At 37.3% G+C, this 25,262-nt stretch overlaps 1 protein-coding gene across 1 annotated transcript; it reads left to right on the plus strand.

The window, feature by feature from the left end:
* The first annotated feature begins 761 nt into the window (after positions 1–761).
* LOC149260664 (uncharacterized) lies at positions 762–25,012 on the plus strand. The gene is made up of 5 exons (XM_089420940.1): positions 762–994; positions 1,164–1,364; positions 10,115–10,201; positions 24,359–24,451; positions 24,624–25,012. The coding sequence occupies exons 2-5, from the start codon at positions 1,353–1,355 to the stop codon at positions 24,819–24,821; spliced, it is 390 nt and encodes a 129-aa protein (XP_089277066.1). The 5' UTR covers positions 762–994; positions 1,164–1,352; the 3' UTR covers positions 24,822–25,012.
* The last annotated feature ends 250 nt before the right edge of the window (positions 25,013–25,262 follow it).

A 25,262-nucleotide genomic window follows, 5' to 3' on the forward strand; every position in this document is an offset into this window, starting at 1 on the left:
CTCCTCTGCAACCCTTGTTAGAGTCTTCTTAGACGTGCAATCATGCCTCAAGCTGAATATAACACTAGCATCCCAAATGTGCATGCTCATTCCATCTTTTAATGCTTCGCTGAAACCACATTATGACACTGCTTAAAATGAAATGTTTACATCTTAAGACAATGTACCTACTTTGCTTATGACAATCTAAACTATGCAAGTGGCTAAGAGAGGACTATATTTTCCCAGGATGAAAATATAGGGTCTTACAACCCCATTCACACAATAATTTTAATATATTTCACCCGAAAAAAGATACATACCCTACTCCTTTCAAATTTATCATATAATTTTAAGAAATTAACACTTGTTATTAACTATTAAATAGACTTACTATATATTCTCCTTTGTTTGCACCCACCTTATATGTAAAAACATATAAATATTTTCAATACAACCAAATTAAAATCATATTTTTCCATTTAAAAATTATTAAATTGAAATTAAAAAAAATTACACCTAATAAGCTTAAACAACAACCATAAAATTATATTACTATTATTATAAATATTTTCTAACCTAACCAATAACCAAAAACATTATATAGTTACTTCTTTAGTGATGTGAAAATAAAAAAAATGTATTTATTGTTTTAATAACACCTAATAAACTTAAACAACAACCATAAAATTATATTATTATAAATATTTTCCAACCTAACCAAGAACCAAAAACATTATATAGCTACTTAACTAGTGATGTGAAAATAAAAAAATGTATTTACTGTTTTTCACTATGAAATTAGCATTTTTGAAAAAAGGTAAAGCTTTACTTTTCTTTACAAAACCCCTCCCAACCCAAACTTCGTTTACGTTCTAGAACAAGAAGGAGGATCTGTTCGCTTTTCGCAGGGCGGGAGCGAAAACGAGATTGCAGAGATTTGCGAATTAGGGTTTCACCAGTAGTAGACACTCGAACCCCACGATCGGTTCTTCAGTCCATTGACGGCGCCAAGGTATGTTCCATTTTTAACTTCAATGGATTTCCACCCGCACATTCAGTCTTCCACACAGAGAAGAGTACACGCATTTCAGGTTTCTGGTTCAAAATCCAGTGTGTTTTTAGCAGCCACTCTTGTATGTTTAGGTTTTAATCTCTGTGCTGCAATCTGTTACTGTTTGCAGGGATGGCGCTGGCATTTGATGAGTACGGGAGGCCATTTATCATAATAAAGGAGCAGGAGCAGAAGACCCGAATCAGAGGCTTAGATGCTCAGAAGGCCAACATTGCGGCCGCCAGGTCCGTTGTGAGAATCCTCCGCACCTCACTCGGCCCCAAGGGAATGGACAAGATGCTCCAGAGCCCCGACGGCGATGTCACCATCAGTAAGCTTCTCTTCCATTTATTGAATCTCTATTTCTGGGTCGGTAAAACCCCTTAAAAATCTAAAAATCTGAAACTAAGTAGAATTTATTTTAAAAAACTTATGATTCGTAAGTAGCAGTTACTTTAAAAAATTTATAGGTTTTCCGAAAGGAGTGAAATAAGCAAATACTCTGCGATCTGCTTACTCTTCCTCACAAACTGTGAGGCCCGCCGAGCTAGATGCTCTACATACGACGCTGACTGCCTACGAAAGCTCCCGAATGGGTGAATGCGTTGAGATGTCACTAACATTGAGAGATAGACACTTTCCAGGGATCTACTTGGCGTAGAGGTACTTTTGGCGGGCTTTTCACTAACCAAGAAACTTCGTTTACAAATTATTTTGCTCAAAATAACACCAATTGCTCGACAGCAGAAGGTTCATAAAGAAATGGAAATAATAATTTTAAGAAGAATTTCGGAATAAAGAAATAAATTATATAAATGTCCACAAATGATGAAAGGACATTAGGTTAATGGGACTAAAACTATATATTGATGCTGGAGTGCTTAAAGGTATTCGCTAAAAAGGAGAGACTACAAATAAGATTTCAGATTTAACAGAATGACGAATGATAAAATAACAAAGGGGTGATTATCTCAATTGTTTGTAGCCAATGTTGTTGAGCATCTGGCTGGTTCTGGTTACGTGTTAGTAGGTAACCAGTTTAAATCCCCCAGATTTAGGTGCACTAGTCTATGTCAACAGTTTTACGAAGAATGCCATTCACAAATATGGAGAAGCATCTCTTGGATTTCCTTATCAGATTTTCAAGGGTTAGAATAACAGATAAACCTGATACAATGAAGACGAGCATCTGGCTGGTTCTGGTTACGTGTTAGTAGGTAACCAGTTTAAATCCCCCAGATTTAGGTGCACTAGTTTATGTCAACAGTTTTACGAAGAATGCCATTCACAAATATGGAGAAGCATCTCTTGGATTTCCTTATCAGATTTTCAAGGGTTATAATAACAGATAAACCTGATACAATGAAGACGAGACTAATAGCAGAAGCCTAGAAAATAAATAAGTCCTAATTTATCTAAGCGTCAAAGGAGAGGTATGCAGGGCCATAAACCAGGCTGGATTCTATCCTGGCAAACTTTATTGAAGCTCATCGGACTGCAAAGTTTGACGGGTTACGTGTGGAAGGGAGAACCCTGGTGATGGGTGTCTGTCTAGTGTCTACAAGATATAAGCTGAGAATTATAGCTTTTGTAAGATAGCATACCTAGATGGCCTTGTGGATTATCTGGATGATCTCAACTGTGCTTGGTAAGGGTGCTTCTGAATCACTGATCGTCTGTTATTTTTGCTCATGACTGGTGCATCTACCGGGTCATCGATGCTTCATCCAGCTGAAAAAATGATGCAATCAATCTAGTGGATCTGGGTCTGGAGGACTCATGCATGTCCTGCTCTTAGAGTATTTGGTTCGCTTTACTTTGTTCTTGAATAATGAACTCTGCTTTCACTGTTGTGGGGAGATTCCGGTCTTAATGGATTTTTTGTTGTCATTTCAAAATTTGTAGTGGAGATAGTGGATAAAAGCCATGCACTGCAACAATGCTCCCAGCCAGATAATTTCATTAAATTTTGGAATCTAATAAGAAAAATTGAAATCGAGTAATAGTTTGTGTGGGAAGCAAAGAAAGTGAGAAAAAAAATCTCTTAGCTTTGAGCTTCATTTATGTGTACTTTGTATAACGGCTACTTGGTTAACTTAGTAGGTCAGTCTTTAATATCTAAAATATGCATATTGAAGATTGGATATCACGGCAGTTTCTCCCTCTCATCGCCATTGTCAACATGGTCGTCAGTGAGCATCTCTACATGAACAGAGGATCTATTTGTCCTTTTAATGTTAACAAATTTATAGTTAATTATATAATAAATATTTTGATGTACATGTACATGAGGACTGATTGGCGCCGTGAGCAAATCCAGGCAAGGGTAGGGGGTTCAAGAATTTTAAGGAAGGTTGCCTCTTGTTCATAATTGTTGTGACAATTTTTCTAATTACTGGAGGTTCAAGAATTTCAAGGAAGGTTTCCTCTTGTTCATAATTGTTGTGACAATTTATCTGATTACCTTGACCTCCCTGATTTCAGCATACGTGTAACTAGGAATGGCTATAAACCATAGTAGCAAAATTTGAATCTGAATATGTATTCAAATACAACTCAGTATGGAAAATACCTAATAAAGAAATGCAACATGGTTCCAATATGGAAATCTATATTTCTCAGTATGAAAATAAGCGTTTTGTTCCATATTTTAGAAGAATTTCATCCTCAGAACACACTAAAACCAGAAAAAGCAATTTATTCTTTGAAAATTTTGCAATGTAGTTTATTTTTAAGTGTTTTCTTACTGTTATTTTTATTTTTTTGAGGTTTTTGCTCTGTTTTTTTGGGGCTTATATGTTGATGGGTATCAAAGACATTATAAGGTAAGTGAACTGTTCTGTATCTGCATTGCAGTGAAAACATACTGAATTTTGTACTGTTGCCGAATTTCCATATAATAAAGAGCAATATGACCAAATCTTGCTACTATGCTATAAACTAGATTTCCAGCATTGAAATCCCCTTGTGTATTCAGCTATGGGTCCTGTGGGTCATCTCGACTCCCTCCATGATAGTCCTTAGAACATATTCAGGTTTGTATTTGTTCAATAGAAATGTAGGGAAACAAATATTCCTTTCAAAGGTGTAAGACTCTGTCACCAAGCAATATCTAATGTGCCTAAACATGGTTCTATCAACCCTATGGTTGTCTTGTGGTATTTTTTCTTGCTTCTCTGTTCTACACTACTTGGACACTCCATAACATTTTTCTACATTTTAATCATGCTATCCAGTGAGAAGATATACTTGAATTCTGAAAGGATATGTTATAATGATGATACTACTTGTGACTGCACAGAGAGGCCCTGAGTCACTGAACAACCACCATTCTTCTGTGGAAAACTGGCTTCTGTATGAAGGGGTGTTACCTGCAACAATGCCTATGGACAATCCTGCAGAAAAATGGGCTCTGCTTGAAAGGTGTGTGATCCCTTCAACATGCCGATAGCTAATGGTTATAATTTTGAAACATAACCCAGAGGAGAAATAAAGGAAACTTCTTCCTAATCGCGCACAGGGCAGCCCTTTCATATTGATTAAGCCAGATGCAACTACAGTTCCATGGGAACAAGACCAAAAGCCATCATCAAAACACAGTGTTCCATGACACTAGGAAATAGACCTTGAGTCAATCTGGTAAATGCATTATCTGTAACAGTAAGAATAGATGAACCGTATTCCTCAGTAACTGCTATTCCTCACATCTAGAATTTTGCACCCCTTGGTATCCTTAGTGAGTCTTTTCCTTCTTTCCAGAATGGAATTTTGAGTGTAGGTGCTTTTGTGATTGTTTCATTGCCTTCTTGTATATTATTGGTCTCTCACGTGCATTCATGGACAGGCATAGCCCACTAGATATCTGAGAGTCTGAAACAGGCTTGACAATTCTCAAAGTTTTGTAAACTTTTCTTGTCATTTTAGTATCTAGAGTCTTGTCTGCTATGGTTTGGAACTTCTTGAAAAAAATGTTGGCATTGGGGGTACACATGCTAGTTTTACATTTTTACCCAATATGGTGGTGTGTAGGGTATCACAAGATAATGTTTTGTTGGAAACACATCAGGATGGTTTTCCTGCTATTGATGTGAATGACTACTTCTGTTAAGCATATTTTGCTCTATGCCATGTTGTAGGAGGATGCATACCTGGGATTGAGGAACACATCCTATGGTCTGAGGGATTTGTCCAAATTTTGGGGACATGTCTTCTGGCAACATATCATAGTTAAAATTAGGCTTAACAGCAATAGCCATTTGTATCAACAGCAGGAAAACCATCCTGTTCTATTGTCAACAAATTTTACCTCAAGATACACTTGGATTTGCTGAGTATTCATTGCAAGCAGGTTAAAGTTAAAACTAGCATTAGTACCCATTGCTAACATTTTTTTTCAAGAAGCTCCATACTTTATTTGCAACTCCTATATCCAGGATTCAGGATTTGTCGGGGGGGGGGGGGAGGTACAGAAATGTCCTGAACAGCTCGAGATGCTCCTTGGCTTGCTACCTGATGTCTGCATGATGCAAAATTTAAAGTTGGGGGACATCCCATGTTATGGTCATATTCATCTAATTTGTAAATTTCATTTTCCTTCACACCATGCATCTAATTTGTATTCTGTATGAGAATTAACAAAGGAATGATGCTCTTTTTCCTCTTTTCCGCTTTCCATAATATTTGCTGTTTTTTTTGGTGAGTTTTCCATGTTCTAGATCCCACTTTGTTCCCACACACTCAAATTTTAGTTGCCTTGCTCTGCCACAATAATAATGCTTCAAATTCTTAGTTCTGGATTTGCTTATTCTTATTTTTAGATTTGCTTTAAACCGAATCTTTACCTGTAAATTGAGATGTAAACTTAGAGTTGTGTTTATAGATTCAGAAATAAAGTTGAGTTTTTGAAAAGTTCTCAAATGAGAGGCAAACGTTTTAGGCTAAGCACAACCATACCCTTTATTTTCCTCCCTTCCTATGGATTATAATTGATAATCTAATATTTTTTAACTTCATTTGATTCTCTGAAGTTGATTCCCTTCCTCCATTTTCATTAAAATCATCATGTTATAAGGCAAAAGGGCATACCTTTATATGAAATTTTTCCAGCAAAGAGTCCAAAATTAAATTTTGGACAATTAAATTTTCATGCAACTAAGCAACATTGCTTTTTAACAATACTCTTGGTTCAACATTTTTTGACAATGGTCTTGGTTCAGTACTTTCTTACGAGCAGAGCCCTCTCCATTCCTTCAAGCAAGAGTGGTCTCCTTGGAAAAACAATAAATCTGACCATTTCAATTTTTTCATAATGTAATACCTTGTACCGGATATCTTTGGTTTATGCCTTCTAAAATCTTGGATACCTCATCAATTTTTCCCTTAGAGAAACACTGTTTTACAGAGTCAAAAAGTTAGTTTCACAACCTCTTCTAATTCTTTTGCCTTCTAATTGTAATGATTTTTCCACTTCACTGGTCTGAAATAGAGCAGACATTACTTCTGTGTATACTTTAACATGTACAGAGGATTTACAATCTATCACTTCTTCAAGAACTTTTTATGCCTCAATTTTTTTTCCTACCTTCCCAAGATGATGCATGCCATAGATAAAACTTGCATGACTTGGAACAACACGTTCCCTAAGCATTTTGTTCAGTATCTGGGCAGCGGCTTGAACTTTCTTTGATTTGCAGCAAGCTTTGATGAGTGAATAGTACAAAGCATATGTGGGTGAGAGACCCTTTCTAATCATTATCGCCAGTTGATTCACTGCCTCATCCACCATACCCAACTTGCATAGGCCTCCAATGAATGTCCTATAGCAAACTATATCAGGATTTAAATTTTTTCATCTCCATTAGATAGTTCCTTGCATGGTCCACTCTACCAGCGTTGCACAAAGCATTGATCAATGCATTCAAATGGATTGTCCACTCCGAGAAAGGATTGTCCCTGATTTTAATATATAGTGTGACAAATCGTATGTGACAGGCAGGTGGAAAACTTTTCTCGCAATTGACTAAGCGATGTCCTGCGAGCCAGACTTGAGACGGAAACCCTCGTCAGAAGTATATGCTTGGCTCTTTTCCAAACAAATGAAGAGTCAATGAGGTTTTGTGTAATCACTTCTGGTATCGTATTGGGTTATTGTTAGAAGCGATAATTGGATTCGGATTCTCATCGAGTGAGTTGTTCTGCTTTCTCAATTTGAGAGGGTTTGTTTGGAGGGAAAAACGAAAGAGGACATACAAGAATAGTGAGGGGAAAGATGCAGAGGAAGAGGATTGAGAACATCACCAGCAGGCAGGCTACATTTTCCAAACGTAGGTGGATTGCTGAAGAAATCTTATGAGCTCTCGGTGCTCTGCACTGCAGAAGTTGAACTTGTGATTTTCTCCCCAGCAGGAAAGCTCTATGAACTGTTTTTTAGTGCAAATCCTACTATTTTGATTCTAATAATCATGGCTATGCAAACCTCATGAGATTCTTACTAATAACCCCGGTGGTGCAAGCCCTAGTAAGCTCGATGTTGAAAAACTTAGTGTAAAACCTCCAACAACAACATAATCAATACATGATGTCAAAAAAAATGGAGAAGCATCCAAGGTTCTTAAGCAATGATGTAATGAATGAGGTGGAGAAGCATCCAATGTTATTGAGCGATGGTTAGCTATACGAGGAAACATGCAATGTCATCTTCCTTTCATTTTCATGGATATAACTTAATATAACTTTCTTATGTAGAAAAAATGGCTTATCTTAGGCTTAACCATGCATATAAAATACCACCTATCATCTTCATTGAAAAAAGAATGGTGTCTTTGTTCATAAATATCAGTGATTAATCGTAGGAATGGCTATTATTCTCTATCAAACAAAATCAAGGACTAAGTAATGAAGATCTTGGTCGACAACAAAACTTATGATTATTAACTTCACATTAAAATTCACTTCATCTCTGCCACCTTCAAGGAAATCTTTGTTATCCATCACCATATTGATGTTGTGACTTGGTCCTTGAAAAACATTCAGCATGTTTGATTCATGGAAACCTTCAAGTTAGACAGTATATGTCATGCTAACTTGCAAGAGATTGGTGTGAGGTACATTGATGCTTGCAAGGCCTGCCCTGCAGTTTGCCCTCATGAAAGCATAGAAGTAGATTATAACCAGTTTCTTAGGAAACCATGAATCCTTTCTAGCCTTGACATCTCTGTGACCAACAAGATATACAACTCCTGATAATTCAGAACACTTCCATAGTTCCAAATGTACATCACAAGAAGGAAGTATGTGGCAAAAACCATTTATCCAACCATTTTCCCCCACTTTCATCAAAACTGCAGAAAAATAAATTAGCTCAGTTGATCCAAATAGAACAGGAAATCCAATCGCAATGAATATATTTTTTGCCCATATAAGAACCATGACAAGAGTCACTAGGCTTGTAGTCACCATAATCATCTCTACCTTTGCAATGCCATATGCATTTGATATCTCGACCGTGCTCTTAAAACAATCACATACCAAGACACACATTATCATTAGAACCCAGTTGATGACAAGAATGTAGATCTGACCCATGAACCGTCGGGATGTGTGAATTATTTTCAATCTGGGAAAGCATCCTAGGGCCATGGACATTTTAATAGATGAAATTGTTGCTGAGATCATTGCCTGGCTTGCAATCATGGCAACAACACTAGCTATCACGAAGACTGGCCAGATAAAACCATCTGGAATTGAAGCAGAGAATACGTTCTCCACCACAGAGGGATGCTTCATAAGATATGCAACTTGATCCATGTAAGCCAATAGTAAGCATGGGAATACTACACATGTGAAGGCTATCTGGATGGATCTTATTGAGAAGTGACCCAAATCAGCAAACATAGCTTCAGCTCCTATTATGCATAACACGCAACCTCCTAGGGACATCCATGCTTTGATAGTGTTCCTCTTGAACAAGTAATAGATATAAACAAGATTGAATGCCCTTAAAATTGTCATGTCATGTTAAATAATATTGTAAAGTAAAATAGAACCAATAGAGAAAAACCATATCATGAGTGCCAGAGAAAATGTCATGCCTACTTTGCTTGTACCAAACTGTTTTATGCTGAACAAGATCACCAGGAATATGATTGAGACAATGACCACTGTTTTCAACTTTAGTATTTTGTCAAATATTAAGAAATGCGAAACATAATATATATGTTAAAGAAGAAACATATTATATATCTTCAAGGAGAAACATATAATGGTAATGCAAAGTTTTAAAAGGTATGTGATCCTTAGGCTTATTGGAGAGTATATAAAAAATTTCACACCTTTTTATGAGATATGGGAGGAAAACATGTTAAAGATTTTTAATAAATATAAAATTTCCAAAATGATGCTAGTTACGTGTGATTATTCTTTTTTCATTGTTTGTGATTATGAAAAATGAAACTCAATGTTTTTTCATTAGTGCACACATATTTCATTATATAATTGCATATAGAAAAATCATTCCAGAGCCGATAACAATAAAAGTGAAGAATTTATGGTCCAACGTTATATTTAAGGGAGATGTTTGAGGATGAATTTTGAATTTTGTTTTTCATTTTAAGACATTTGGAGCAAATATTAGGAAGGACTTTGAGAAAGGATTGTCCTTGATTTTCGAAAATGGAGTTGTTCCTTTCCAGCCATATGCCCCAAGTGACCATCAAAGGGAGAGCTCATATGTTTTTTGGATGTTTTCTTTATAGCCATTTTTTTACACATATCCATAGAGTCCCCATGCCATTGATGTGAATTACTTGTTCGGTTTTTTTAACCAAAATTTTTAACCAAACAAGAAAAATTAAAAAAATGCCTCAAGATCAAAGACTGAAACAAAGACCTATTGACATACCTTTTAAAGCATGGAAAGAACTTGTAAAATCATATGAGAAGTTGGATGCACAAAGAAAAGCCGGCAATGAGAGCATTCAGGTATTGAATTTTTCATTAAAAATTATTTAGAATGTATTAATACTTATAAGTATCTTAGACATGTATTTGTGTGAAAATAAATTGAATTGGTTTATGTTTAAGGACAAGGCATCCAAGGCGAGGTTAACCAAGACAAAAGTCACTCATTATAGTGGCCAGAAAGGTTTAAAAGCACTGATAACAACCTTTGTAAGTGTTATCACAAAATCAGGTACTGAGGGCTGCCAATCAGTAAGATTTTATATAACTGTTTCAGACCAGACTCTTGGCTAAGGATTAGCCTCCCTAACCTGAGAGGGCTCTCTCAAAACAAACTACTGATTATGATTAACACTAAGAGGGCTAACTCTTGAAATGAAAACTTTAATAAACATGCTGGTTGGACAGACAACATAAGATTTCTTCCATTGGGTTCATGGAGTCAAACACCATTTCAGTAAACCATAAACTACACATTCATGGAAGTCAGGGCATGTAAAGTCTAAACACTCAAAACATTTCTCAAATGAACCTCAACTCATAAATATACACAGAAAATCTGAGCAACTAGGTGAATTCAGAGTGATTGTATATCTATAGAGCTGGAAAACATAAAGGATAAGACAAAGCCACATACATCTTGAGCATCTGAACAAAGTATGAATCCTGAGAAGAACAAAGTAGTCTATTATATTACTGTAACAAGTCTTTACATAAGCCAATATAAACTCTGTTTTTTCCAAAAAACATCCAACCCCAATTACATCCCAGTTTGATACATATATAGGACTACATGCTTAACCACCTCGAGCTTCCTCCTCCAGCATGAGGGGAGCATCGAAGGTTGCTATTAACTATCCTTATCTACTGTATAACTAATTCATTAATTACATGATTGCTGAACTGTAATTACAAATGATCTTAATTTACTCAAAACCCAAAATCTGTCCTCCTCGTAGCATGATGCTTTTCTGAGTCTTGACACATGTCCTCTATCTGCTTTGGTTGAAGTATCTTGGAGGAGAATACACTGAACGAGCTGGCTTTGGATTCTTGTTGCGCAGATGGCTCATTAATTAACCAAAAGATGTGCTCTGTTTTCACGGTCCCTGTCTCCCAACATTCTTCATTTCTTAAAGAACATGTCCCCTGCTCTCTAATTCTTCATAAACAACGCATATCACCATACTTTCCAATGAGCTGGAAGCTTTGTGAGCTGAACAAGTGTACAAACAAAAATCTCCGAAAACTTTAACAGAAACCCTAACAATTCGGTCATAAAGTGCCTTTAACGAGACTTGAGCTAGAAACAAAATATTTCACCTTTTCAAAATGCACATCTGTCATTCTCTGAATAGCTAGGGGAGTCTTTTATGGTTTCCATTATGTCATTGAGGCTTTTCCTTCAAAAATTTGCTGACCTCATCATTAAACTCCTTGTTTTTCTTATAAAACAGCACCTACAGCAGTTTCGTAGCGCGCTACGAAACTGCTGTTTTTACTAAAACAGAATGCATTTGCACTAAAGCTTCCTTTGCTTGAACTTTTGACTTTTCAAACTTCCTCTACAGGTGCCAAAGACTTAGATGATTTCAAAATAGTGGAACCCAAACAAAATTGACCAAAACTGAAAATATCACCTTTTCCTCAAATTAATGAGCTAGCTGACCTAGCCGCATCTTCAAATTTGAAACCTCCTTCTTTAAAGCTTTGTTCTTAGCTCTCAGGGTCAGGTTCATTTGTTTGAGGAGTTTAGCTTGCTTGAGGGCTGGGACCGTCCAGGTATATACATCAGCTACAGAATCTGTCTGACCCATTAGGTTTTTACTGCCCTTTAACACAGCTCTTTTATAATTGGCATACCTAACTGCACGTTCCTTAAACACATTTTTAGCTTTGACAATTTCTTCTTTGGTTGCTCCCACCTGATCCTTTATGGCTGTTTTCACTTGACTCTTTATGGCAATCACATTTCCTCCTTGGGTGATGATGACCTTCTTATTCTTATATTTATGTTTGACTGCCTCCACTGTTTTTGTCAACACTTCAATTACCTCTGTTCTGGGTGACTTTACAGCTTTCTTTGCTTTATGCACTTTCTCCTTTACAGCTTCTTCTTCTTTATTCACTTTCTCAGCTTCTTTAATTTGCTTCCTTGTAACTGGCCTTCTTGGCTTGAACATAAACACCTCACTAGGCTCATCAAACCTTAATCTTTTCGAAGCTTTTGACTTCTTAGTACTCTCAGGAGAAGATTGGGTCAAATCAATATGCATGGGTTCAAGATGCACTGGTTCTCCCTGCTCAAATTCAATAGCCTCAAGTAGGTCACTTAGACTGGCCTTTGAAATTGGACTTTCTTCCACAGCTACTGATTTACCTTTCTCCTTGCTTAGTTGACCCCTAGTTTTAACTCTTGATGCTTTTTCAGATTCAGCTGATCCATGAACATCCTTCTTTTGCTTGACCTTTTCCTTTGATGATGACTGAGGTGGCTGAGGTGGCTCTTTAATAACCAAGGGTTTGACTGGTTTGTTCAACTGAGATTTAACTTTCTTTTTCTCCCTAGCCTCCTTCCTAAGCTCAGCAATAGTGGGTTCCTCCATTAATTCTTCTCTTTCTCTAAGTGGTTGTGGGGTGAGGCCTGTCTTACTCTGGAAACCGGCCATATAAATGAAAGAATCCCAATCCCTACCAATCTTCTGCAAGCCATCCATCACTAACAGTTTAACTAGGCCATGATGAAACAGTGATGACTCACAATTATCCTTCCTCAATTGAATTTTATCACACATCTTACTGAGGCTTCGAAACAAGTAGAATGGGAGATCTATAGGTGCTTTACCCGTGAAATGCAGCAACAACTTGAAATGATATGAATAAACTTTGTTATATCTGCCCTCACAAGTTAAATATTTTTGAATACAAGTAAGAAGCATAGCATAACTCTCCTTAACATAACTTCTAGGTACAGCCTTGGTCAAATCTTCATTCACATAGGCTTCCTTCAAGAATATTTTACAGGGGCTCATATCAAATTTGAAATTTTTGAACCACTCCTGCCCTCCTCTAGGAATCTCAGTTACCCTAGCAATAGCCTCTGGAGATACTGGGAATTCTAACATAGATACCTTGGAACTCAAGCCTGTAAAATTCAATGCAAATTCTTTTGTTACCTGAGTGTGTCCTCCCTTCAGCTTTTCACAAAAACTCCAGCAACCAGCGTCTTTGAATGCCTTTTTAACACCTTCCTCCCTCAATGTCAAGTCTAATCCTTCGGGTTCTGCCCTTTGACACCTTCCTGACCGATGCTCTTTCTTCTCCATTACGCCTTGAAAACTTTTGCACACAGTAACACCGGCAACTTCAACTCAACAAGCAACTTCAAACTTTAGAACACAGGCTCGCTTGCAATGCAGCTCTCTTGAAGAAGAAACTCGGGCTCATTACAATTCAAATAACTTAACATATAAGCTGGCCGCTTCAAGTAATAATAATAGAACATCATGACACAACCATGCATGACAAGAACATTTAAATGAACTTAATGTGCATGACTCTGAACCTATTGGTGGAATGATGCCTCGTAATTGCTTGGAAGGTACATAAACTGACAACAATCCGACCGGACACAATGACTCATCCCTGGACATGACATTTCAAGAATGTGCGCTGCAAAATCCCGAATCCGCGATTTCGTAGCGCAGACAGTTATAATTCAGTGATATGTGCTGCGAAATGGCTGGCGCTACGAAAAGGCTAAAACATTACTATGCTGCAGAATCAGCCAATCAAACGGTGCTGCGAAACTGCGAAAAGGACAAATGACACATACGAGACAAGACATATCTTAATCAATCATGATGGAGGATGACTCGCGGTTTTGAAAATGATTCTCAACAATATCATTGAAAAACATGACCCCTAAGTGGTAAACATAGGAGAACAACCATATAACATTCATTTTTACCCATGAAATTTTGGACTTAACCTATATACATGCAACTGCAGTTCTCAGTGATAACAGTGGCTCCACTTGGGATAGTGTGCTCCTGTAGTACACTAAGAACTCGTAGAACCAGTGCCTTGTCCATTTTCTAAAAAAAAACAAAACACACACACAACTGGCAAGCATCTCTTTCAAACTTTGTGGGCCTTCTCCTCGGGCTAAAGCTCTTCTGTTCAGCTTGTCACTTATTCTTAACAAGAAACTTCATAAAACGGATATATACAATGCTCATGAGATTGTTGGCAGACCTTTACTGAGTGTAATGCTTTAAGAACCTGCCATTAACAGGCCCTCCAGCACATGGTGTTCCATCAACTTCCTGCAGAATGTAAGTATTTTTTCCATGGAAAGCAGAAATCTGATATGGCCCTTTCCATAAATTCTCAAATTTGCCATGTTTTCCTTTCTCCTCAATTCTGGCTTCCCATTTTAGGACTTTATCATTAATTTGAAATGTGACCTCTTTGATCTTCTTATCAAAAACTCGCTTAACTCTATTCTGATTTTGCTGATGGTCTTCAAACACCTCATTCCTCTTCTCCTGCAAAGCTATTAACTGATTAATCCTCCTCTGTATGGCATTTGGTTCTTCTTCTAATCCTTGAATTAGCTTCATAACTGGTACCCCAAGAGATGTTGGGAAAATTGCCTCTGCTCCATACACCAGTTCATAGGGAGAGGTTCCAATGGACCTCTTTGTGCAAATTCGATCAGCCCACAAGGCATACTTCAATTTCAAATGCCATGCCTTTTTATTATCCTGCAGCAGCTTCTTGACAATCCTCACAAGACTCTTGTTTGAGCTTTCAGCTAAGCCATTTCCCTGGGGGTAATAGGCAGTAGAATGACCAAGGGAAATATGATATTGATAACAAAAATTTATCAGCCTTTTAGACTTGAAAGCCTGGGCATTGTCTGTGATAATCTTGATTGGACAACCAAACCTTGATAAAATATTATTTTCTAGAAAAGATATTATCACTGAGTCATTAGCTTGCCTGGTAGGTATCGCCTCTATCCACTTTGTAAAATAATCAGTGGCTGTGAGTATCCAGCGATGCTGTCCTGATGAAGGAGGATGTATCTCACCTATAAAATCTAATCCCCACTGTTGGAAGGGTGCTTCTACATAGATAGGAACCAATGGTAACGGCATGAGCTTTCTTCTTCCTTCAAATATTTGACATTCATGGCAGGCTGCTATTTTCTTGTAAATGTCTCTGAACATAGTTGGCCAAAAATATCCAGCTCTCAAAATTTTATTTGCAGTGGCCTTCCAATAATGATGACCTCCACAATCTCCCTTATGAAATTCATCAATCACCTTATCAGCCTCTTCTTCAATGAGACAATTTAATAGAATCCCTCCAGCATCCTTCCAAAATAAATTCTGCTCATACACAAAGTATCTAAGGGATTTTAGCTTGGTGAACCGAGCTTTAGATTTGGAGAGGTTATCAGGGGCTCTATTGTGCTGCAACACAAATGCTACATCCCTATACCATTCTGATGTTAAAAAATTTTCACTGATTTGGACCAACTCTTCTTCATTCTCAGAAATTTCTGATATTTTTGTGCTAAAATTGATACTAATACAGTCCAGATTTGACTGAGTTAGCAACTTTGCCAAGCCTTGACCCTTCACCAACTTGGTGGGCCTAATCTCAATATCATATTCTAACAATTTAGCTATCCACTTTCCTCTTTTTCCATCCGGGTCTGCTTGTGTAAGGATGTCTTTTATCACAGCACTTGGCACGTATGCAACAATATGAGAATGCAGCACATAAATTCTAAAATCCTTAATTGCCTTTACTAATGCATATGCTTGCTTCTCTAAAATGTTGTATTTTAACTCAGCATTAGCCAATGTCTTGCTAAAGAAAGAGATGGGTTGTTCAGTACCTTGACTTCCTTTCTGCAGTAAAACTCCAGCAATTGTATCTTCAGAGGCGAATGTGAAAATTATGAATTCCTTGGTAAAATCCGGGCTGATGAGGACTGGTGCTTGAGTGAGGGCCTTTTTAATTTCTTCAAATGACTTCCTTGCTTCAACTGTCCACTTGAAATCTGATCCTTTCTTTAACATCTTGGTTATATGTTTGACTACTTCAGCAAAGTTAGGAATAAATCTTCTAACAAAATTAACCTTTCCAAGAAAAGATTGAACTTCTTTCTTGCTTCTTGGCAAATCCAGTCTTTGAATAGCACTGACTCTATTAGGATCAATTTGAATACCTCCCTCAGAAATAATATGCCCAAGTAACTTACCAGAGGTTAAAGCAAAGATGCTTTTGGTTGGATTTAAGGAAATACCAAACCTCCTACACTTCAACAAGATCCTTTCTAGGTGCTTTAAGTGGTCTTCTTCCCTCTTAGAAAATACTGTGATATCATCAAGGTATACCACCACTGATTTATCTTTCTCTTCAGCAAAAGCAATGTCCATAGCCCTCTGGAAAGTCGCTCCTGCATTCATGAGACCAAAGGGCATCTTTGCATACATAAATGTGCCCCAAGGTGTGGTGAAAGTTGTCTTCTCCTGATCCTCTGGATGAACAAGGATCTGATTATACCCTGAGAAACCATCCAGCATAGACATTCTTTGGGAGCCAACAATATTTTGCAAAATAAGATCCATTTTAGGAAGAGGGTAATTATCTTTCAGTGAAGCCTTGTTCAAGTTCCTGAAATCTATGCAAATTCTAATCTCCCCATTCTTTTTCCTGACAGGAACCAAGTTAGCAAGCCAATTTGAGAATCTGATTGGAACAATGATCTTTGCATCAAAAAGCTTCTTCACCTCCTTTTCAATCAGTGGCATCAAAAGGGGATTAATTCTCCTTAATTTCTGCTTAAAAGGCTTCTCATTTGGCTTAATTGGAATAGTGTGTTGTATGATTGAAGAATCATACTGCTTCAGATCAGCATAGCTCCATGCAAAAACATCAATAAACTTCTTCATCATTTCAACATATTTGGCCTTCAGATCAGCTGATAAAAACTTTGAAATCTTGACTAATTTAGGCACAACTGAGTCACCTAAATTACAGCTCTCTATTTCCTCTTCATTAGCTTGCAACCTTGGCGCTTTAAACACATCATTCTGATCAAATAGCTTTTCAAGAGGAATGAGGCCTTTGGGGATTGAGTTATTTTGCAGCTGCAACACTTCAGACTTTCCCTTTGTCTCAGCCAACATATTCTGCTGATCTATTTGATTATTTTCAAACTCCTCTTTCAACTCAAGAAAATTTCTTACCTGCTGATCATCTTCAAACACTTGCCAATTTATGATATTATCTGGGATGACTGGTCTATGGCGAACTTTCACATCATAACTGTCAGAAGAATGTTTGGGAATAACAAAAAGACTAGCTGCTACAGCAAGAGAATCTGCAATAGAATTTTGATTTCTATTCTTAATGCTGAAGGAGTAGGATTGAAACTTTTCTAACAGCTCCAATACTAAGTTTCTGTAGGCTCTCATCCTGACATCCTTTGTTTGATATGTACCCTGTACTTGCTTAATAATTAATTCAGAATCTCCACAAACAACAATGTTCTTTGCCTTCAAATCTATCAAGGTTTCCAAACCTAACACCAGAGACTCATACTCAGCCATGTTATTGGTACAATCAAAGTTAAGTTTATATGATAGAAACTTACTTTCTTCTGTTGGACTGATAATCCAAATTCCAGCCCCAGCGCCATCTTTTCCTGCTGCTCCATCAAAGTATAAGGACCAACAACCATTGATATCACTTGCATTACCTTGCTGTTCCTCCTGACACTGATTTTCTGCATGCTCATCTTGTGATTCTCTATCAACCGACTCATGAAACAAGATGGCTGACCCCAGGCCTGTATCACATGAGTAAATAGGAAAATTTTGAGGCTTGTCCTTGCTGCTTACCATGTATGCCATCCTTGTTTCACGATACAACCTCCTTTGTTCGCCAAACACTGGAATAGTAGCATATGTCAGATCCATTTGCATAGTACCCTTGATTTTTGCAGCCCATGATCTTGAAAGGAGCATCCCAAACTTAGGTGGAATGTCTGCAACAACAATGTCCATGACAGTTGTTTTTGCTGGGATTTGTGTTAAAGCCACAACAACATCTTTTATCAACCCAATGCAATGGACTCTTTTTGAATCAAAAGAAAATAAATCTTTGTATGGTCTAGTTACTTCTAATCCCATCCTCTCCATGATTACCTTGGGCATGAGGTTATGTGACGCCCCTGAATCCAGCATGGCATTATGTAGAGTCATATCATGGATATTGATGCTGATATAAAAAGGAGGAAACTCATCACTTTGCTCATCTTCAAGTCTTGGTCCTAAACAGATAATAGGATTATCCTCTTGCACACTTAAAATGTCAGCCCCTCTTGGTGGAGAATTGAGCATTTCCACAATCTTACTTCTATATTTGTCTACTTTGAGGATTTCATTAAATGGGACTGATATTTTAATCTTAGCAATCTCATTTTCTATATTAAAAACAGAAGTAGACCTTTCAATCTCCTTAAGAACTGTAGGGTTCTGAACATCTTTTTTATCAATAGAAGTATCACCTTTACCATCAGTCTGCTTTGACTTTTCCTTTTTGTCTTCAACTAATTTTGAAACATTTTTCTTGGGCTGTACTTTATTTGCTGTAATAGGGACATCTCGGTTTCTGAGATTGTACTACTTCTGAATTTCAAATATAGCATGCTGATAACCCTTCAAGAAATCAGAAGGTTCCTCATCTGCCTTTACCAAACTAGACTCATCATGTTCCTCTTTTGTTAGGAAAATTTCTGAGTCTTCTTCACCAAAGCAATGAATAGACTCCTCAGGCACCTCAGGCTCTTCCTCTTCGTCTACCATATTTTGTTGGAAAGGAGGTCTCACTGGAGCATCTGCTGGCTGATTTCTATTTTCCCTTGGCCTTTGCTGATTTTGAGGCCTTCTAAATTGAGGATTCCTAAACCGAGGCTCTTGCTGAGCTTGAGGAGCAGCAGCGTTCCCAAGTGCTAATTGATCCATTAGTTTCTCCATGGTTTTCATCATGACTTCAAACTTGTCTTCTTGAGCAGAGGTAGAAGGCTTGTCTTCTTCTTTTATCTTAGCCTTTGCCATCTTTGACTTCTTAGCAGCTAGTATATTCCCTTCTACTTTAACTGCATCATTCTGCATGTCAGCAAGAGTAGCAGACTCTCTTTCTCTAAGTAAAAGAGAGAAATCTGAATCAAAAGACTCAGCATATCTTAACTGTGCCAAGGCTCCAGGAGGCTTCAAATGTGCTGGAATGGAATTATATACTTTATTAAACCTCTTGGAAAAATTTTGGACAGTCTCATCTGGAGCTCTTCTTAAACTATTATATTCATTGAGAGCTTGAACAGGATTGGTCCTATTTCCCCACTTTCTCATAAAACTATCTTCAAATTCAAGCCAACTATGAATGCTACCAGCTCCAAGGGCTTTAAACCATTTTCGGACTTCCCCAATAAAGGTTTGAGCAAACAGTCTTAACTTTACATCTTCATCATCTACTTCTTCCCTATCAACAAAGTCATTGAATCTATCCACATGTTCCTCAGCTGAAATTTCATCATCTTCTCCCCATGTTGGAATCCTAGCAGCATACTTACTAGGAAGATCATGCAAAACAGCAGGGAGGGCTAGACGAGCATACCTAGCAGGCACCGCCATAATGAGAAGAGGAGCAGGGATAACAGATACTGTGTGACTAGGAGGACCAGAACTAGTATGAGATGTTGACTGAGGAGTATTTGGACTAGCAGAGGCAGAAGATAAAGTCTGAGTACGGAAAGGGCTATTGGGACTTTGTAAGCCACTGACAAAAGAACTCCAATTTGGAAGAGGTAAACCAGTTTTGGATTTAAGTAAAACTTCAAAAGGGTCAAGCTCTTTAAGCTGTTCCAAATCTTCTTCCTCTAATAACAATTCAGAGGTGACAATTTTCCAAAACTCTTCTTTATCTCTTTGTGACACTAGAGATGAAGTATCAATACCTTTCTTTTGTAAATCTAATATGATACCAATAAGTTCTTCTTCATTTTCAGACCTCAACAACACTTCTTGGATTTTATCATCAACAATTTTATTCTCTGGACTTCTAGCAAACTCAGGAAACAAAGATCTTGAAGTATTTGAAGTACCTGGTATATCAAAGAATCTTTGTTTACTCCTTGAAATGATATTAGGATTCTCCACAGGACTAGGTGGGTTTGGATCAGGATTACTCCTTGTATATCTTCCCTTCGAAGCCACCTTTCAAACTTTAAAATTCATGGAGTCACCAAGGTAGAATGCAGCCTCGAAAACCTTTTTTGAACACCTGCTACCTTCAGAAATTCAATCTTATCACTACGGGAATGAGTAATCTTCAGACTCCCGGCAGACGCACCAAAATGTTATCACAAAATCAGGTACTGAGGGCTGCCAATCAGTAAGATTTTATGTAACTGTTTCAGACCAGACTCTTGGCTAAGGATTAGCCTCCCTAACCTGAGAGGGCTCTCTCAAAACAAACTACTGATTATGATTAACACTAAGAGGGCTAACTCTTGAAATGAAAACTTTAATAAACATGCTGGTTGGACAGACAACATAAGATTTCTTCCATTGGATTCATGGAGTCAAACACCATTTCAGTAAACCATAAACTACACATTCATGGAAGTCAGGGCATGTAAAGTCTAAACACTCAAAACATTTCTCAAATGAACCTCAACTCATAAATATACACAGAAAATCTGAGCAACTAGGTGAATTCAGAGTGATTGTATATCTATAGAGCTGGAAAACATAAAGGATAAGACAAAGCCACATACATCTTGAGCATCTGAACAAAGTATGAATCCTGAGAAGAACAAAGTAGTCTATTATATTACTGTAACAAGTCTTTACATAAGCCAATATAAACTCTGTTTTTTCCAAAAAACATCCAACCCCAATTACATCCCAGTTTGATACATATATAGGACTACATGCTTAACCACCTCGAGCTTCCTCCTCCAGCATGAGGGGAGCATCGAAGGTTGCTATTAACTATCCTTATCTACTGTATAACTAATTCATTAATTACATGATTGCTGAACTGTAATTACAAATGATCTTAATTTACTCAAAACCCAAAATCTGTCCTCCTCGTAGCATGATGCTTTTCTGAGTCTTGACACATGTCCTCTATCTGCTTTGGTTGAAGTATCTTGGAGGAGAATACACTGAACGAGCTGGCTTTGGATTCTTGTTGCGCAGATGGCTCATTAATTAACCAAAAGATGTGCTCTGTTTTCACGGTCCCTGTCTCCCAACATTCTTCATTTCTTAAAGAACATGTCCCCTGCTCTCTAATTCTTCATAAACAACGCATATCACCATACTTTCCAATGAGCTGGAAGCTTTGTGAGCTGAACAAGTGTACAAACAAAAATCTCCGAAAACTTTAACAGAAACCCTAACAATTCGGTCATAAAGTGCCTTTAACGAGACTTGAGCTAGAAACAAAATATTTCACCTTTTCAAAATGCACATCTGTCATTCTCTGAATAGCTAGGGGAGTCTTTTATGGTTTCCATTATGTCCTTGAGGCTTTTCCTTCAAAAATTTGCTGACCTCATCATTAAACTCCTTGTTTTTCTTATAAAACAGCACCTACAGCAGTTTCGTAGCGCGCTACGAAACTGCTGTTTTTACTAAAACAGAATGCATTTGCACTAAAGCTTCCTTTGCTTGAACTTTTGACTTTTCAAACTTCCTCTACAGGTGCCAAAGACTTAGATGATTTCAAAATAGTGGAACCCAAACAAAATTGACCAAAACTGAAAATATCACCTTTTCCTCAAATTAATGAGCTAGCTGACCTAGCCGCATCTTCAAATTTGAAACCTCCTTCTTTAAAGCTTTGTTCTTAGCTCTCAGGGTCAGGTTCATTTGTTTGAGGAGTTTAGCTTGCTTGAGGGCTGGGACCGTCCAGGTATATACATCAGCTACGGAATCTGTCTGACCCATTAGGTTTTTACTGCCCTTTAACACAGCTCTTTTATAATTGGCATACCTAACTGCACGTTCCTTAAACACATTTTTAGCTTTGACAATTTCTTCTTTGGTTGCTCCCACCTGATCCTTTATGGCTGTTTTCACTTGACTCTTTATGGCAATCACATTTCCTCCTTGGGTGATGATGACCTTCTTATTCTTATCTTTATGTTTGACTGCCTCCACTGTTTTTGTCAACACTTCAATTACCTCTGTTCTGGGTGACTTTACAGCTTTCTTTGCTTTATGCACTTTCTCCTTTACAGCTTCTTCTTCTTTATTCACTTTCTCAGCTTCTTTAATTTGCTTCCTTGTAACTGGCCTTCTTGGCTTGAACATAAACACCTCACTAGGCTCATCAAACCTTAATCTTTTCGAAGCTTTTGACTTCTTAGTACTCTCAGGAGAAGATTGGGTCAAATCAATATGCATGGGTTCAAGATGCACTGGTTCTCCCTACTCAAATTCAATAGCCTCAAGTAGGTCACTTAGACTGGCCTTTGAAATTGGACTTTCTTCCACAGCTACTGATTTACCTTTCTCCTTGCTTAGTTGACCCCTAGTTTTAACTCTTGATGCTTTTTCAAATTCAGCTGATCCATGAACATCCTTCTTTTGCTTGACCTTTTCCTTTGATGATGACTGAGGTGGCTGAGGTGGCTCTTTAATAACCAAGGGTTTGACTGGTTTGTTCAACTGAGATTTAACTTTCTTTTTCTCCCTAGCCTCCTTCCTAAGCTCAGCAATAGTGGGTTCCTCCATTAATTCTTCTCTTTCTCTAAGTGGCTGTGGGGTGAGGCCTGTCTTACTCTGGAAACCGGCCATATAAATGAAAGAATCCCAATCCCTACCAATCTTCTGCAAGCCATCCATCACTAACAGTTTAACTAGGCCATGATGAAACAGTGATGACTCACAATTATCCTTCCTCAATTGAATTTTATCACACATCTTACTGAGGCTTCAAAACAAGTAGAATGGGAGATCTATAGGTGCTTTACCCGTGAAATGCAGCAACAACTTGAAATGATATGAATAAACTTTGTTATATCTGCCCTCACAAGTTAAATATTTTTGAATACAAGTAAGAAGCATAGCATAACTCTCCTTAACATAACTTCTAGGTACAGCCTTGGTCAAATCTTCATTCACATAGGCTTCCTTCAAGAATATTTTACAGGGGCTCATATCAAATTTGAAATTTTTGAACCACTCCTGCCCTCCTCTAGGAATCTCAGTTACCCTAGCAATAGCCTCTGGAGATACTGGGAATTCTAACATAGATACCTTGGAACTCAAGCCTGTAAAATTCAATGCAAATTCTTTTGTTACCTGAGTGTGTCCTCCCTTCATCTTTTCACAAAAACTCCAGCAACCAGCGTCTTTGAATGCCTTTTTAACACCTTCCTCCCTCAATGTCAAGTCTAATCCTTCGGGTTCTGCCCTTTGACACCTTCCTGACCGATGCTCTTTCTTCTCCATTACGCCTTGAAAACTTTTGCACACAGTAACACCGACAGCTTCAACTCAACAAGCAACTTCAAACTTTAGAACACAGGCTCGCTTGCAATGCAGCTCTCTTGAAGAAGAAACTCGGGCTCATTACAATTCAAATAACTTAACATATAAGCTGGCCGCTTCAAGTAATAATAATAGAACATCATGACACAACCATGCATGACAAGAACATTTAAATGAACTTAATGTGCATGACTCTGAACCTATTGGTGGAATGATGCCTCGTAATTGCTTGGAAGGTACATAAACTGACAACAATCCGACCGGACACAATGACTCATCCCTGGACATGACATTTCAAGAATGTGCGCTGCAAAATCCCGAATCCGCGATTTCGTAGCGCAGACAGTTATAATTCAGTGATATGTGCTGCGAAATGGCTGGCGCTACGAAAAGGCTAAAACATTACTATGCTGCAAAATCAGCCAATCAAACGGTGCTGTGAAACTGCGAAAAGGTGCTGCGAAACTGCGAAAAGGACAAATGACACATACGAGACAAGACATATCTTAATCAATCATGATGGAGGATGACTCGCGGTTTTGAAAATGATTCTCAACAATATCATTGAAAAACATGACCCCTAAGTGGTAAACATAGGAGAACAACCATATAACATTCATTTTTACCCATGAAATTTTGGACTTAACCTATATACATGCAACTGCAGTTCTCAGTGATAACAGTAAGTATATTAAACATGTGATATTTTTTTAATAAATTTTGTACTAGAAGAAAGTCATTGTTATCTAATTTCTCCCTATTTACTGATTGATAGGAACTAAAATATGGAAGACCTCCAAATCATTTGGAAAAGGAGGTGCTGCAGCAAAAGAGATGGGTTGAATTTGTTGTTTGGATGGACTCTATGGTATGTAATCTTAGTTGGATTTCCAATATACTTTTAAACCATATTTTCATTTTATTTTTTAGTACTATTAGATATTATATCTTACCTCATTTTATGGTTAACATTGTATAACAAAAACATGCATTGTGTTATGTAATTAATACTAACATGTAATATTGATTTTTTTTGTCAGAATGCTATAGGTAATGATTGCCAAGACGATGATCCAAATTATGTTCAACATATATCAGGAGATGATGAGGATGAGGATGAGAATGATGGTGGTGAAGGAGGAGATGATGATGATAGTTGCGGTGTTGGTGATGATGTGGATCAGAGTAATGAGGATGGTCAAGATGATCATGAGGATGATCTTGGTGGTGGTAGCTAGGCATGCACATGCATTGTTTTTTATGAAGAAATTATTGTGTAGAATGACATTGTTATGTTTAGATGGGTGTTGTGAATTTACCCTATATCAATGAGACATTTTGATTTTGTAATCATACGATGAGTTTGATTTATGTATGTTGTTAATTTATCGTAGAATAACGATATTCATGAAATATTTTGATTTGTTAATCATATTTGAATTTTACTTGTTTTGATTAAAAATAATACTGATTTTATTAGTATTATGTTGCTATTTTATACATGTTTTGAAAATTGTTAATGACACATTGTTATTTTTTTGGATGGATGTTGTCAATTTCTCTTAAATTTCTTTACAAATGATTTTGAATTGTGATATCTGCTTTAATGATATTTAGAAACTATCATATATTTCACTATGAATCTATAAAGGGGGTCATATATGTAAAGAAAAATATAC

Source organism: Pinus tabuliformis, chromosome 6 (genome assembly GCF_031772625.1).
Source record: "Pinus tabuliformis cultivar Carrire ecotype Pingquan chromosome 6, CPIR1, whole genome shotgun sequence".
In the NCBI taxonomy this organism is placed as follows: Eukaryota; Viridiplantae; Streptophyta; class Pinopsida; order Pinales; family Pinaceae; genus Pinus; species Pinus tabuliformis.

Excerpts from the sequence above, each read along its gene's own strand:
- LOC149260664 (XM_089420940.1), top strand. Across the intron at positions 10,202-24,358 it reads AAGCACTGATAACAACCTTT|GAACTAAAATATGGAAGACC; the intron begins GTAAGTGTTATC and ends ACTGATTGATAG. Across the intron at positions 24,452-24,623 it reads TTGTTTGGATGGACTCTATG|AATGCTATAGGTAATGATTG; the intron begins GTATGTAATCTT and ends TTTTTTTGTCAG.